General features: G+C 34.3%; 2 protein-coding genes across 5 annotated transcripts; both read right to left on the bottom strand.

The window, feature by feature from the left end:
• Positions 1–1,595: 1,595 nt before the first annotated feature.
• Positions 1,596–8,632, bottom strand: LOC116111477 (disease resistance-like protein DSC1). Of its 4 annotated transcripts, none has more exons than XR_004125077.1 (5): positions 7,980–8,632; positions 6,200–7,278; positions 5,066–6,019; positions 4,050–4,929; positions 1,596–2,000 (listed from the first exon to the last, which is right to left on the bottom strand). XR_004125077.1 is itself a non-coding variant. In XM_031397651.1 (4 exons), the coding sequence occupies exons 2-4, from the start codon at positions 6,323–6,325 to the stop codon at positions 4,447–4,449; spliced, it is 1,563 nt and encodes a 520-aa protein (XP_031253511.1). In that variant the 5' UTR covers positions 6,326–7,278; positions 7,965–8,632; the 3' UTR covers positions 2,036–4,446. The 4 variants fall into 4 exon arrangements, 2 of the variants coding, with proteins under 2 accessions (XP_031253511.1, XP_031253510.1); XR_004125078.1 differs by lacking the exon at positions 1,596–2,000 and adding an exon at positions 2,036–3,041; XM_031397651.1 differs by lacking the exon at positions 1,596–2,000 and having other exon boundaries at positions 2,036–4,929; positions 7,965–8,632.
• Positions 6,476–8,503, bottom strand: LOC116111462 (disease resistance protein TAO1-like). Its single transcript, XM_031397631.1, has 3 exons — positions 7,980–8,503; positions 7,048–7,278; positions 6,476–6,935 (listed from the first exon to the last, which is right to left on the bottom strand). The coding sequence occupies exons 1-3, from the start codon at positions 8,501–8,503 to the stop codon at positions 6,476–6,478; spliced, it is 1,215 nt and encodes a 404-aa protein (XP_031253491.1).
• Positions 8,633–15,150: the final 6,518 nt, after the last annotated feature.

Here is a 15,150-nt window from a genome sequence, read left to right as displayed (position 1 = left end):
GGTGACAAACTTGCTGGTTTCTTGTCCCGGTTGCATCATGACATTCATAACCTCAAAGCTATGCTTCGTGCAAAGGTATCATTGTGCTCTCTCTCCTCCTCTCTCATCATTCCCTCCTGCCTCTTCTTATGAGTCATGCTCTAGATTGGTGGAGAATTATTTATTTTAGATTGTGTGAATTTGTATTCATGTATGAGCGAGAAATTTAATAAACCATGTATAAGAATTAATAAACCATGATGTTGAAGTGAAGGCTTGAAACGGTGTCACTTTGGGAGTTATTTGAACACTATGGTTTTGGGCTTAGCTGAGTTGGATCCTGACCGTTGATCCAACGGCTGAAATCGTCAACTCTAGTCAATGGTATAAAAGCAGCTCAAACGGCAGATTTGTGCGATCGAAGCTTTCTCTCTCGTTAAATCAAAATCGTTCTCTACTAGGGTTTGAGGTTTTGTATTATGAAATCTTTGTAACTTGTGAGATTTGAGTGATTAGGTCTTAGTCATTCAGTGAAGGTATTATTGCTCTTAAGCTAGGGATTCCTAGTGAGTTTCTATTGGGTTCAAGTTGCGGGTAGATTTCTGTTTAAGAGAAAGTGTTTGATCGATCTGTCAAACGGTTGTAATCATTGAATCTTTAAGTAATAGTAGTGCAATGAGCTCCCCCATTTTTGGAGCTCAACGTAGATATAACTTATCCACATCTTGGATAAGTGAACCACGGTAAATCACTGTGTACCTGTTCGTGATCTGTTTAATTGTGTGCGTAACACATGGCATAAGAATCATTATTTTGTGTCTCCATTTATGTATGACTTGATCCCAATTTGATATTGTGTCTATCTGATCTTATACCTAATTAAAGCTAACCTAGAATTGGGCAAGGAAATAAATTTAATCTCATGTTCTTCTCTTGCTTCTTTATTTAGAATTCATGTTGGCTTTTCAAAAGTGTTATCCCTTAATTTCATCTAGTCTCTTTCCATTATGTTGGAAGTGAAAATCTTACGTAATTTCATACTGTCTATTGAATCTTGACAAGAGTAGTGTTACACTTACACCACTTTTTTACATTATTTTTATTACATCATGATGTGGCATATACCATAACCACACAAATTCTATCACAATATTAAAAATTCAAAATAATTAAAATTTTGTATAATTGTGATATATACCACATCATGATATAATAAAAACGGTGTAAAATAGTGATGTAAGTGTAGCATTATTCTTTTGACAAACACAATTATGTAGATGTTCAGGATTTTCCAAAAGGACTCAATTGGGCCTTTATGCATTTTTCTCACATCTTTCCTTTTCGGCTAAACTTACTGTGTGAAACTGCTGAAACACCTAGTGTGCTGCTCTACAATAGGAAGCATAGGCAGCAGCAGTAGAGGACTAATGGTAATTGAGTAGAGACTAGAGAGGCGTCCTGAGCGTGTGAGTGTGAGGGAGAATTATGTGTGACAGATGGCACTGGGAGTATGGTTATTGGGAGAATTCTGCTATGGAGAGAGGGGCTGAATAGGATAAAAGCAGACAGGGAGAATTAGAGGGGGATATCCTGAAAAGTGCAAATTGGGAGGGTGGTGGCCCTCGAAGTCCAGCAGGCCACGTTTTCCTCCTCATCCAAGCCTTCATCATTCATTTCAGTTTTCAATTCTTGCAATTACACCCCCACAATTTCCGCAGTTTTAATATTTTATAGTTACACCTCCACAATCAACTACTCCAAATTCAGTTAAATTCACCACAAAAGTTCACAATCATCTCAATTTCTCATCAATTTAAGACCAGCAAACATAAAGAAAACAAATACAAACAAAATAATACAAATACAAAAACATAACATAAATTTAACTTGACATTGTTCAACTAAAGATATTTTTGGTCAGCTCATGTTCATTCCACAATGGGGGATTGGGGGTGATAGTAGAGCGCCTCTTGATTCCGCAATTCCCGGATTAGTTAATGGCACATGAACGAGATCATCATCTATAATTATTAACTATAAATATTAATAAATGTAAATAATAAAACATATAAAATATTATGGTTTAGTCCTGAACAGATTAATTACATTAATTTATCCTAATCTTAAAAAGAGTATCAACGCCAATGATTTTGTTATGATGGGATGCCAAAAATTAGTGACTTACATTTACAACAAAAGTTGAAGTTGATTTTAATAATGAAAATGTGTTTTTTCTAATCATGTAAGTTTGGTATCATATAAATACATATATTTCCTTCAAGATACGAGATTCTAAAACATAAAATGATCAATCAACAATGTAATTTAAATTAATGACCTTGTGGGATGATAATTACGCTACAATAATTTGATACAAAATTAATTAAATAATAAGGTTAGAAAAGGCGTTTAACACAATTTTGTGGCTAAAATAAAAATGACTCTCAAAAGGATCAAGAGTTTTAGCAACATAAAGGACCCTCTTCACATGACGTTAATGTATTCCTAATATATAATTACTGCCTAGGACTGTTTTAAAACCCAAACCGGACCGGCCAGTCAGATTGGGACCCGACAGCTTCTCCAGCCTAGTTCAAGTTTTAGGGGGGTTTTTGTAATATTTCAAATTTATAGGGACTAATTTACGGGTGTTTTGGAGATATATCAAAAGTTTAGGGATTGGTAATTTTTGGGGCATTTTTAAATAAATAAAAATTTTAGGGAATAACTTAAAAATTTTAGGGGTATTTTGTAATATACTAAAATTTCAGGGATTAATTTGCTAAATTATTGCTGACAGTCCAACCGGTCGACCTATGACCCGGTCACTTTACCGGGTCTCACAACGGGTCAGGTTTTAAAACAATGCTGCCTAGTTACTTGCATACAACATTCTAATGGTAAAGTATTGATCTAAAGAGAAATGGAGCCCACCTCAGCCCTAATATTTTAATCCCTATTGCATATTAATTTATTGATTAAGAACAAATAGCTTCTCCTTTTCTTGGCACCTTTGTCTCTCTAAGTGTGGATTTAACCAACATATGCAAAGCTCTAGCTATCTGTAAAAGTCTAACAACAAATTAACTATAATACTTTGAAAAGGAATCCGCAAAATCAGCATCAGGGATAAATTAGATAAATTAGAAAGTCAGAAACATTAAGCTTAAATTTCAACCAGCAAGTGATAACTAAGTCTTAATGCCCAATTATACTAAAACACAAAGGCACACAAGTTTAGCAGGACACTAGCCACAAACTGCTAATATTGCCAACAACTTGACATTTCAGGCTGTAAATTAAAACTGTGAAATTTCACAAACCAGTAAATGCCACAAAATGATTATCCTAAGTAATCAACCAATTTGTAAAGTAAAAAAGAAAAAAAGAAAAGATGCATTCTTAAAAATTGCTTAAACCGGCAATAACCGCAATTAAGTTGCAGGATATTGAAACCCAACTCAAAAAAGCCAAACTTAAGATATTGAAACATACTAGAGACCAATTACCGAAAATCAAACAAAGTTAACAGTGAGAAATGAATTAAATGATACAACAAAGACTGAAACTTAAAGAAAGTAACAGGATATTAAGGAAGCTCAAAAGAAACCAATTGAGGAAATAAAAAAAATAGAGAGACAGAGCTGAATTAAATTTGGGTTGACTTACTAACACCAAACACCAAGTTATGAATCCAATGATGCCTCACCACCACCAACGTAAATAAAATGAAAATTCAAGACAACTCAACCTTCTCCAAACTCCACTGCCTACTAATTACATCACATTTTATTCTTCAATATTCAATATTCATTCTTCACAAACCCAAACACCAAGCCAGTTGAATACTTAAAGAAAATACAGAAAAGTTAACGGCCAGAGAAATTAAAAAAGAAAATTTACTTTCTGTAAACTCAAATGCAGAGGATATAGAACATGAAAAAATCCATCTTTTCCATGTAAAAAGATGAAGATTTATGGTGTTAACTAGTTACTGCAATAACTGCATACGGAACAAGAGGATAATATGAGATTAAAAAGAAGGATAGAAAGAGAATGATTTTGCTTACCTGCCGCTTGTGAGTTGTGACGGAGAGTGCTAGAATCAGTGCCGCCAGAATGGAAACGTCGTTAGCTAGAAACACCAGTGACCGAAGGTAGAAGGGGAACATGAAGTATCGAACTCGAAGGTGGAGACCGTGGAGTGGACTGTGGAGTCGTGGAGAGAGAAGTTAAAAATCGATTAGGCATTTAGGTCTGGTTTTGCACTTAAAGGACAGGAGGGGTTTTTTAATTTTATTTTAACGGCTACCTGCAGGTATACCAGACCCGCCCGCAAAATAAATGGGCAGAACCGGGTAAGGGTCTTACAAAGGGTTTACATCCATAAACCCGGACACTATATCTTTTCCACGAGTATGGATCGACCGGGCGGTAGCAGGCCATTTTGCCACGTCTAGATAAAACTTAAAAGAGATCGTTTCGACACAAAACTCCACACTTTTTCACGTTGCAACAACCTAATCTCTTAGTAAGATTCTCAACATAAAATCGGATGGTCATCTTACGATATTTGTGATGATTAATATTGTACAAATCAGAGAAGTTAGAATAAGAATCATATCCCAGGAATACGTGTTCTGAGTCCACATTGTCAGGTCCATTACCATAGTTCCATCCCCTCAAAGTTCCACGGAACATATCGATTGTACCATCTTCTCTTGTGAGCAAGCACTCAAAGACAACCACCAAACCTTGGCCTTCATTATGATAGTTTCGAAACTCCACAACAACACAGACGAGAAGAGAAGACAAGGAATTATCGCCAAGAATTTCTTGTTTTTCCAGAGTTATAAAAGATTCTTTCCTTTGAAAGACAAACAACTCTGGGATTTCCGATCCAGGAAAACAGACACAACCAGTGTTGTTGTTTCGCATAATTCCATACATCTATACAAAAAGTGAAAAATAAAAAATGAAGTCAATCACTTATAACATAGGTAAACGTAAACATATACCATTAAAAATTTTCTTTTCCTAACAGAAGTAATGAAAAATCATATGAAAAAAGAAAGAGCGAGAAGACCTTTAAAGTACGCTTTTCTAGCTGTAGAATACCGTTAAAAAATTCACTGATGGCGTCTTGATCCAGATTCAAGCAATTGCTCAAGTTAATTCTTGCGCCGTGGTAAAAAAAATTCAAATTCTCGAAGAAAATTGAAAAACTTGATGATACTCCCAATGCTGTGCAATTGTATGCATCTATATTTCTTAAATTACGTGGAAGCTCTGGTAGGACTTGAAGCCTCTCGCAATAGCTTAGGTCAAGATAAGACAACTTATAAAGCGCTGCAATACTTGGAATGCTCTCAAAGAAGTTTCTGCCAAGAAGTAAGCTTTGCAGTGAGGATAACTGACCAAGATTGTCCGGTAACTCCTTAATAAAACAGTTGGTCAGATCTAATTTTTCTAGACGGCGCAAATATGGAATGGATATCGGTGCTTCTCTTGTAGCGGCAACCCTCACCGCTTTAAGCACCCTCGAAGCTGTTAAATTTCTCAAGTTATCAAGCAAACCTCCAAGTTTTGAACACCCTGAGAGATTGAGATGTTCAAGAGATCTTAACTTGCAGATGTTGCTTGGAACCCTCTCAAGCATTGAGCAGTCTTTAAGATTCAATATAACTAGTCTGGATAAATTCTCTATTGACGACGGCAACTTCTCTATTGCAGTTTCATCTAAATATAATTCTTTCATATTCCAGGAGATTTGTGGAAACTTCTTAAGATTTGAACAGCCAGAAAAGATTACTTTTTCAACAGATTCTAGACGAATGTCTGTCGGAAGACTGTCAAGGCTTTTACAATGCCTTAGATTTAAGATAAGGAGCTTATAATTGAGACCATCAACGGATGAGGTAATCTCACACAAACTTGTACAACTCTCTAAAATCAAATTTTCAAGATTTGGGGCCAACGAGAGATCTTGAATTCTTAGATATTTAGAGAAACTGAGATCGATATGTTTCAATTTATGAAGCTGTAAATAGAAAAGGAATAATTAGTAACATATATTGAGAACTTAAGAAAGAAATATTGGAATATTAATACCGCTACATTAATAGGAAAACTGGAAACATAATTCTAAAAGTGATATTATATTAGATCTCGTGGTTATAAAATATCAATTCAAAATTTATCTAATGCGTTCGGCACTTACCTCATTTTCTTCCAATACTCTATAGATATCTTCATGATACCATAAACGGTTACGTTTACCAGGATCTCTCGTAGATTCTTGTCTGACAATTTCCCAACCCATTTCTTGAAGCAAATCATGCACCATTATTTTGTTATCCTCTGATATAGTTATGAGACACTTATCAGTGAGATCAATTAATGCAATTTCAACCTCCTCGTCATCAGCGTCCGAAAAGTTTACCACAAAATCTTTAGTCTCCCCCTCAAGGAAACATGCAATATCTAGAAATATGCACTACTCAACATCATTTAGTCCGTCATAACTTATTTTCAGCACCTTGTAAATATCCTCATGAAGAATTCTTTCGAACTTTTTTAATGCACTTTCCCAAACTTGTTTCGACTTGCCAAAAAAGTAACAACCTAACACTTTAATAGCTAATGGAACACCTCTGGTATATTTTACTACCCTATTTGACAAGTCATCATAATCTATATTGGGACGATTTTGTCGAAAAGCATACCAACTAAAAAGTTGAAGAGCATCATTCCCAAATAGCCCCTTCATCTCGTATATATTAATGTCATCCACTCCACAATTTCGAAGCACTTGTTTGTTTGTTGTTGTTATAATAATTCGACTTCCTGAACCCAGCTGTTCAATATCATCAATTAAAGATTCTACTTGCTCTATAGTAGTCACATCATCAAAAACAATGAAAACTCTTTTATGACTAAGCCTTCCTTTTGTGAAGCTGATAGGATGCTTCAATATAGTAGAAAAAAGTTCTTGTCGCATTGGACATAGTCCATAAGGACTTGCTGATTTTTTTCCTAATATTTTCAGCAAAGTATGAACCTTCAAACCGTCCCCTGAATTTGTTGAATACACTTTTTGCAATAGTTGTCTTGCCTATACCAGACATTCCCCATATTCCTACACTAATAACATTTCCCCGCCAAATTTTCAATAAAGATCCAATTTCGCGAATTATTCGTTCTACTCCAACCAATTTCTTGTCACTATTACTTGGGGACATGAACTTTAAGATGTTCAAAATATCTTCGAGAACTTTCATAACAAGAGGATAATCAGACCTAAAAAAAAAAAAGGAAAACTGTTATAAATGTAATAAATCATTAAGAAATGAAAAAAAAATAAAAAAATCCAACAACAGTTGATTGTAATGAAGTTTACCAATTAAATATTATTCAAACAATTATGAAGAAAACTTTAGATGCGGGAAACATGCCACTATATTTATGCACCCATCCAATATACACACACACACATACATGTATATACATACACATACATACATATATGTAGATGTATATACACACATATATATATATATATTGACAAAAGATAATTAGAAAAAGTTCAAATATGAATTACTGGCTAGCAAAAAGATTGTGAGAAAAAATAGTTATTGTTCTCATCAGTCAAAAAACTTTTAACTTTCAAAATTTCACTAATTTTGCTAGATTGATCCTTGAATATGAAAACATTACGAAAACTTATGATGGTTTGATGATATTGTCAATTAATGAATTTCAGTAATCAAAGTTCAAACAAACGTAAAATATTTTGCAAAAGTCAGTAACCATCTACTTGATTTGTGAATTTTAATGTAGGAGTATCTTTAATTTATTAGGCCTTGATTTTAAAAAAAAAAAAAATCTTCATCAATCCAATGGAATATATATCTAATCTCTTTTAAACTACTTGATATATAATGTGAAAGTTAACATCAGCTAAAACAGCAAGAGTACTAAATTACAGAGTAGAAAATTACGGTTCAACTTTTGATGTCCAGCCGGATAGATTAGCTGCGCTTGTCAAAGCCTTCTTCCATTTCTCCACCTTATCTTTAAATTGTTCTTCAGTCATTTGTAGCTTCTCTAACTTCTCCTCATCAAAACTTTCTACAAGCTTAGCAAATCCATCCCCAAAAGTTCCAGTTTGATTCCTTACATCGGTTGGATCTATGTGATAGAAAACTGGGATTACGGCCTGTTTATGCGTTTCCTTGCACTCCATGATGTTCACAAGTTCATCAAGACACCATCTTGAAGATGCATAACCATTCGAGAAAGTAATAACTGAAATCGTTGATTCTTCAATTGCATTCATAAGAGATGGCGAAATCTCCTCTCCTCTATTAAGTCCATCATCAACAAAAACATTTATACTTCGCTGCTTGAAAACTCCATGTAAAGTGCTGATAAAAGTGTAGCGGGTGTCCTCGCCACAGAAACTGAGGAATACATCATGCTCCCTCGCTGCAAAAGTAGTGGAAGAAGAAGAAGAAGAAGCCATCCTACTTCATAGGCTTTCGAAAATAAGCCAAAATTTGTTTTCTCCCTTGATTCTTCTAGTTTACTCCTATTCTCTTCTTCTGTGAAACTAATGAAATCATCTCAAGAAGAGTGGAAGAAGAAAGGAGAAGCCATCTTAAGAAAAATCAAGCAAACATCTCAACAATAGATTTCAATTATAAAAGCGTGTGGTCCATCTTCCGGGAACCCTTCAGTAAAGTTGTCGGTTTCTGGTCCCATCTTCGTTGATTTAATTGAATAAAGGTTGGCCGAGGAGCACTGACAATTTTTTCTCACCCAACACTATCGTGATAAGCTCGCAATTAATGAGTTTATACTTACTAAGGCTGGATTTATTATTGGTTAGGTGAAAAGTATTATAAATTGATTAATTACAAACTGATCCATCATGTTTATAAGAAAATGTTAATAAGAATAATTTATTAGTGCAGTATTATTATGATTTAATTTGACTAATATAAGCTGGTAACTCACTACCAATTTAAAATAAATTAGGACTTTTTAATATTATACAAAATTTTGTTTGAAGATTTTTTAGTTAATTGTAATTTAGCCATTTAGGAAGTTACCCCTCACCGTAATATAAAAAGTTAACCATCCGGAAAAAATGTGGGCTACCCATATAATATTGGATGCTTAAGGATTAGGCAAAACATATGGGGGTTTCCTGTGAAAAACCTATTATTGACTTACCTTCCCTCTAACATTTGGTTTAGGAAATATTTGATTACTATGAATCTTTAAGAAAATATGTTTAGTTAGTTAGAATAAATTAATAGATATGTTATATTAATATGTTTAATTAGGAGGAATAAATTAGTGGGTATGTTATTTAAATTATTAAATTGTCATCTTTTTAAAATTTTTATTATTAATTTTTAAATAATTTCAAATTTAGCTAAAACACCCCCGCTTATATAAAACTTTAATTTATAACAAACTCACCCCCACCACCCTACCATGGCCTGCTGCCACCACAAACCATCAGAAGTCGCCGTAAGCAGCCCACTGTGACTGGGAGGCCCCAATATGGTTATTTCTGGCCATATTGATGACCGAAAAAGCCATATCAAGAGCAGATATAGCCGGAAATGGCCAAATCAATGGCCAAAAACTGCCATATCGAGAGCAGATATGGCCGGAAATGGCCAAATCTAATATGGCCATTGTCGGCTAAATTGATGGGTCTGGCCGATAATGACTAGACCCTTGGCCTTTATCAGCCAAATCTGGGCGAGATCTGGCCGTTAACGGCACATATCTAGCCATTAACGACCAGATATATTCAAGCCGGAATAGATCTGGCTAATGAAGACGAAAATGACCATAATAGATCTGGCCATTTTCTGCCAGATCTGCTCTCGATATGGCCTTTTTGGCCATCAATATGGCAAAAAATGGCCATATCGGGGCCTCTCGATCATGGTGGGCTGGTCACGACTTCAAGTCACTTCTGGCGACTTCCGATGGCAGCCTGCTGTGGTTTGGCTGGCGACAGCAAGTGGGTGGGGGTGGTGGCTTGGGTAAGCTGAAATTTGTTTTGATTTCAAGGGTAATTTTGTCTAAAAAGTTAGTTAATTGGGGTGAAATGGTACAAGCAAGATTCATGTAAATAAATTTAAAAATAAGGGCATTATTGTCCTAAAATTTTATTAATAAGGGATAGAATTGTAACAAAAAAAGATTACTCAAGTCATCTTACAATACCTAAGAAAATAGAGATAATCTGATTACCTTTAATATTACCAACAGTAACCACTATTAGTTTTTGAAGATTACTGAAATTTTATATTACTTGACAACCAAATATAGTAATCAAGTAAAATAAGATAACTTAACCCTAGTAATTCCGCGTAACCCCTAACCAAACGCCCCCTAAATGTTAACTAACGGAAAATGTACAGTTAGAAATATATAATAATAATAATTCCTAATGCTCTCTATTATAAATAAATAGGAAAACATGAACGGGTCATAAACCCAAAAATCACTAATATCTCCCGAATATCCCAACCCAGGTCATCCAGCCACTTCTTCTGAACGAGTAAACCATTTGATAGATATCTTCCGTAGAAAAAATATGTGACGACTAACAAATAACCATAAACAAGTACGATCCAATTTAAAAGTCCAAAAATGAATCCTTTTATTTGAAAAATATGAAGCATGTTGGTGGTATCAAACTCTTCAAACCTTGGAGGCCATGGAGCTAAGGTATCAGTATTATCAAATGGGAGACATGCCTTCACGGCCTTAACGCAAATGGGTTTATTATTTCATTTGAAAAAAAAAAAAAATGACGTTCTACATGGGAATGGTTAGAGAGTCACAGGGGTTCTGACTGCACATGCTTAACTCATTTTCATCTTCTTTTCACTTGGAGTTGGGTTTGTATGAGAAATTGAGTGGAATCTCATGCTGGAGTTTGGAAACAGAGAGTTGAAGAGAGTGGAAATGACGTTGATAACCCTGATCTTTAACGATTGAGTGTGAGAAAACGGTGGGCAGGGGACGTAAGTGGATAATGTGAAAACATTTTACAAAATAACTGTTCAAATTGATAGATTTTAATTGTTGAAAGTGAATTTGACAAAATAGCAACACAAAAAATATCAAGCTGTTACTTATGAGTTGCAAGGAAATAACAAGGAAGAACTACTAAATTAAGAGCGAAAAACTTGGCCGCCGGAGATTACATAACATGTAATTGATCACTTTTGGATTGGTGCATGCACCAATGAATTGTTAAATCACTTAGGAGATATTTGTCAAGTGCAACCAGCCACTAAATAACATTTGATATATCAACGTACATTATGTGCATAAACTCTTTAATCGGTGCATGCACTAAAAAGTTGCTTGATTATTTAGGAGATATTTGTTAAAGTACAAGTGTGATCGAAAAATAATTGTTGTGTGTGATTTTGCCATAAGAGCTTATAGATCCTGAAAACTCGCAAAGAGATAGTTTGACCCAGAATTAGTTCAATTCAGAGTAAGCTCGACCTAGGTGAAGCTCGTCACAGAAACTATTCTAAACAGTTATTCAACGAAATCAAAGATAAACTTCAATCTTGGATATTTCGAAATGGATAAGATCAACACCACTAGCAGCACAATCTCAACGAATCACGGGATTGCAATCATAATATGAGATTTCAAATCAACTATGATTGCAATCCCAAACTTATCTCTCTTTCCATGAATCACAACTTGTATAATAGCTTTCATTTTCTTCTTTGTCAAGTCTTGCATTGATTGATTTTAACTAAAGTGGAATTGGACTGGTTTGATACATACAAAACTCTATTCCAAGGAGTTGCACGTTGTTGGTATTTCCTGGTTAATCTTAGAAGTTCGTTTCACACCTCATTTTGACATTTAGCAAATGCAGTGTTGACTCTTCTAATTCCAATATTTCCGTAGAGACCTGCCAAATATTATTGAAATTGCTTGGAATTTTGGGCCTCAAACCAAACTTTGAGGCGGTTATCTTGTCAAAGCTGGGCTGGCCACTGTAGCCACTTTTGGATCTAATATATGGACTTGTTTTGTAATTGTAGCATGGGCTAATATTTGTGCAAATCCATAAGTTTCATTTATTTAGCATGATATTTGTTCGATTAAGGTGATTTAAAGAACATATCATAGTTATGTTTTTTAAATCACCTAAATCGTCATATATATATATATATATATATGCTAATTTTACATTTGATATAGGATTTGGTGTTACAAGTTAGTTTAATAAAAAAAAACCGCTTATTATTATGACCAAGCCATTTTTCTGTGAAGATTTTTGTATGCTGCATATATAATGCTTCAATCTACATGGAGTTTTACAAATTAGAGCTTGTGATGTTGGCGTGAGATTTCATAAAAGTGCTTAAAGTAAATGAACAACGAAATGACGTTGGTAACCTTGATCTTTAACGATTGAGTGTAAGAAAACGGTGGACAAGGGAGGTAAATGGATATTTTATGAAATATGAGGGGAGGCCCAGAGTGTTTCTAATATTCGTGGGATGTGAAAAAGCCCTTAAACCTTAGGGGAGGTCACTGATAATACCGTGCGTTTGGTACGAGGAATGTTTTATTATTGAAAATGTAGAGTAACCAGTGAGATAGGTTACCTTGAGGGTGCATTTGGTTTAGAAAATGTTGTATTATTGAGAATGTTATATTAATGGAAAGATAGATTACCTTGAAGATTATTGAGAATGTTTAGAAAAAATGTGTTTAGTTAAGTTATAATAAATTGGAGTGTATATTATATTTATATGTTTGGTTGGGAAAAATAAATAAGTGGATATGCTATATAAATTACTAAACTGCCCTCATTTTTAAATATTAATATAATATTATTTTTATTATTATTTTTTGAATCATTTTTTAACCCCCTCTACATTTGAGATTTTGCTAAAACACCCAAACCACATAAAAGTTTAATTTCTAACCAAATCACCCCCACCCACCCTAAGCCACTACTGGCTGACGGTGACAGTCGCTGAAACGACACACACCTGACCGAATCTGGTTGACTGTGTGTCGATTTGGCCAGAAACGACTACATCTACAACCAAATTGGCCGTTATTCGTTGACGACGACCAGAGATCTGGTTGTCGTTCATGACTAGAAACCATAGATTTGGCAAAAAACAACTAGATCCGACCAGTTGTGCGCCATTCTAGCATTGACCCCTAGTGGTGGTGGTCGGTCATCGGCTGTCGACACTGGTGGCCAGATTTGGTCACCAGTCTTGGGTAATAATTTTCAAGTTCAAGGGTATTTATGTCCTATAAATTATGTATATAAGGATAAAATAGTCTATGAATATATTTGTAAATTGTTTTCAAAATAAAGGCATTATTGTCCAAAATTTGTAATAGTTAAGGGTAAATTTGTAACAAAAATAAGATTACTTGGTAATCTTAAACTACCTAAAAAAAAATGGAGGCAATCACACTACCTATTATATAATCAACAATAATTACTATTGGTTTTGAAAGATTATCATAATCTTATATTACTTGACAACTAAATGTGGTATTCTAAGTAATATAAGATGATATTACACCCCCAACCAAACACCCCCCCCTTCCCGCGAAGATTATAAAGGAATGTTATATTAATATGTTTGGTTAGATTGGTGGGTATAGATAATTAAAATGTTTGGTTGAAAGGAATAAAATATTATCGATAAATGCTTTTACTGAATTACCCTTCATTTTTAATATTATATAAATAGTATTATTATTATTATTATTTAGATATATTAATTTAACCCTAATGGGACGCCATTTATTACCTCTGTGATAGCTCATCATAATCTCTTATGGGATGACCTTTTTGAAAGCATACCTACTCAAAAGCCAAAGAGCGCCACGATTAGGATCCTCCTTTCTTATATATAGAACATTCATCCACTCTATAATATGTAAACACTTGCTTATATCTTGTTGCAATTATAATTCTACTTTCGGGCTCAAACATTTACCTATAAAAAATTCTATTTGACTAAAACATGTCACATCATAAAAAATAATGATGACATTTGTGGAGACAGCCTTTTTTTTTTCGTGAAAGTGAAAATATATTGGAATGTTTATCCCTTGAAATTATAGTAAGAAGTTCTTGTTTCATGATTGCTTGATTTTTCTCTGAGAGGGGTCAAACCAAGTTCTTATTCAATTGTATACAATTTTGCAACTAACTGTTTGTAGACATTAAAATCTACAGTTACGAAAGGAAGGATAAATCTTGTAAGGTTGAGACTATTAACATTCTGCTGTACTTACACATGCTAAATTAATACATGCTATCTCTAATTCCAATAATCGAAAATGGTCATTTTGACAGTATGAAAAAAAAAAAAAAAAGTGGTAAAAAAAAAAAAAAAAGTGGTCAGTTTTCTTTAACGAAAAACCCTCTAGGCGACGGTTGTTTTATGCCGCATGAAAACGACTGCGTTTTATATAAGCAACTAGCTAAGCCGGACTTTATTTTAATTGTCACTTTAGACTCCACAATTCATCGAGTAAAGAATGAAATGGTGAGGGTAAGCAAAGCCCTTTTGAAAGATGCAGGGAGTGGACTCAGCAAAACTCTCTCGGAAATTCTAGTCTGCCCACTTTCCAAACAGCCCCTTAGGTCATTCTCTCTTCTTCTCTTTTTATCTATTCTCAAAAGCTGCCTGTTTTGTTGGAACCTTTATTTATTTATTTGTTTTGGTAGGGTAGTGAACAAAATGGTCAATCATCAGTGACATCCATTGGCGTTTCTTTCCCTGTGAGTTGTAGTACTGTTGTTTTCTATATCAAGTAATTATCTTTGTTTATGAAATAAGTTTAATGTTAGAGATAGTTTGTGAAAACTGGATTTGTCTCTGGGTTTTCTAGAATTAGTGTTAGCTAATTATGTTGAATTTAGAGCTCTAAATTAGAAACTTCCCATCTAGGCCCTCGTTTTGTTTAAAAATATTAAGTGGGTAATATTATTTTTGAAACTTTAATATGTTAATGTTAGATATAACATATGCGGTTCTTGGGGAATGCCATTTCATTTGTGATAGATGTTGAAGAACTGACTTTAAGCAGGCTGATATGTACGAGGATTGGGACAGAACA

This window comes from Pistacia vera, unplaced genomic scaffold, assembly GCF_008641045.1.
Source record: "Pistacia vera cultivar Batoury unplaced genomic scaffold, PisVer_v2 Contig639, whole genome shotgun sequence".
NCBI lineage: Eukaryota > Viridiplantae > Streptophyta > Magnoliopsida > Sapindales > Anacardiaceae > Pistacia > Pistacia vera.
The sequence above is the reverse complement of the archived record's forward strand: the minus strand, read 5'-3'. Positions and strand labels throughout refer to the sequence as shown.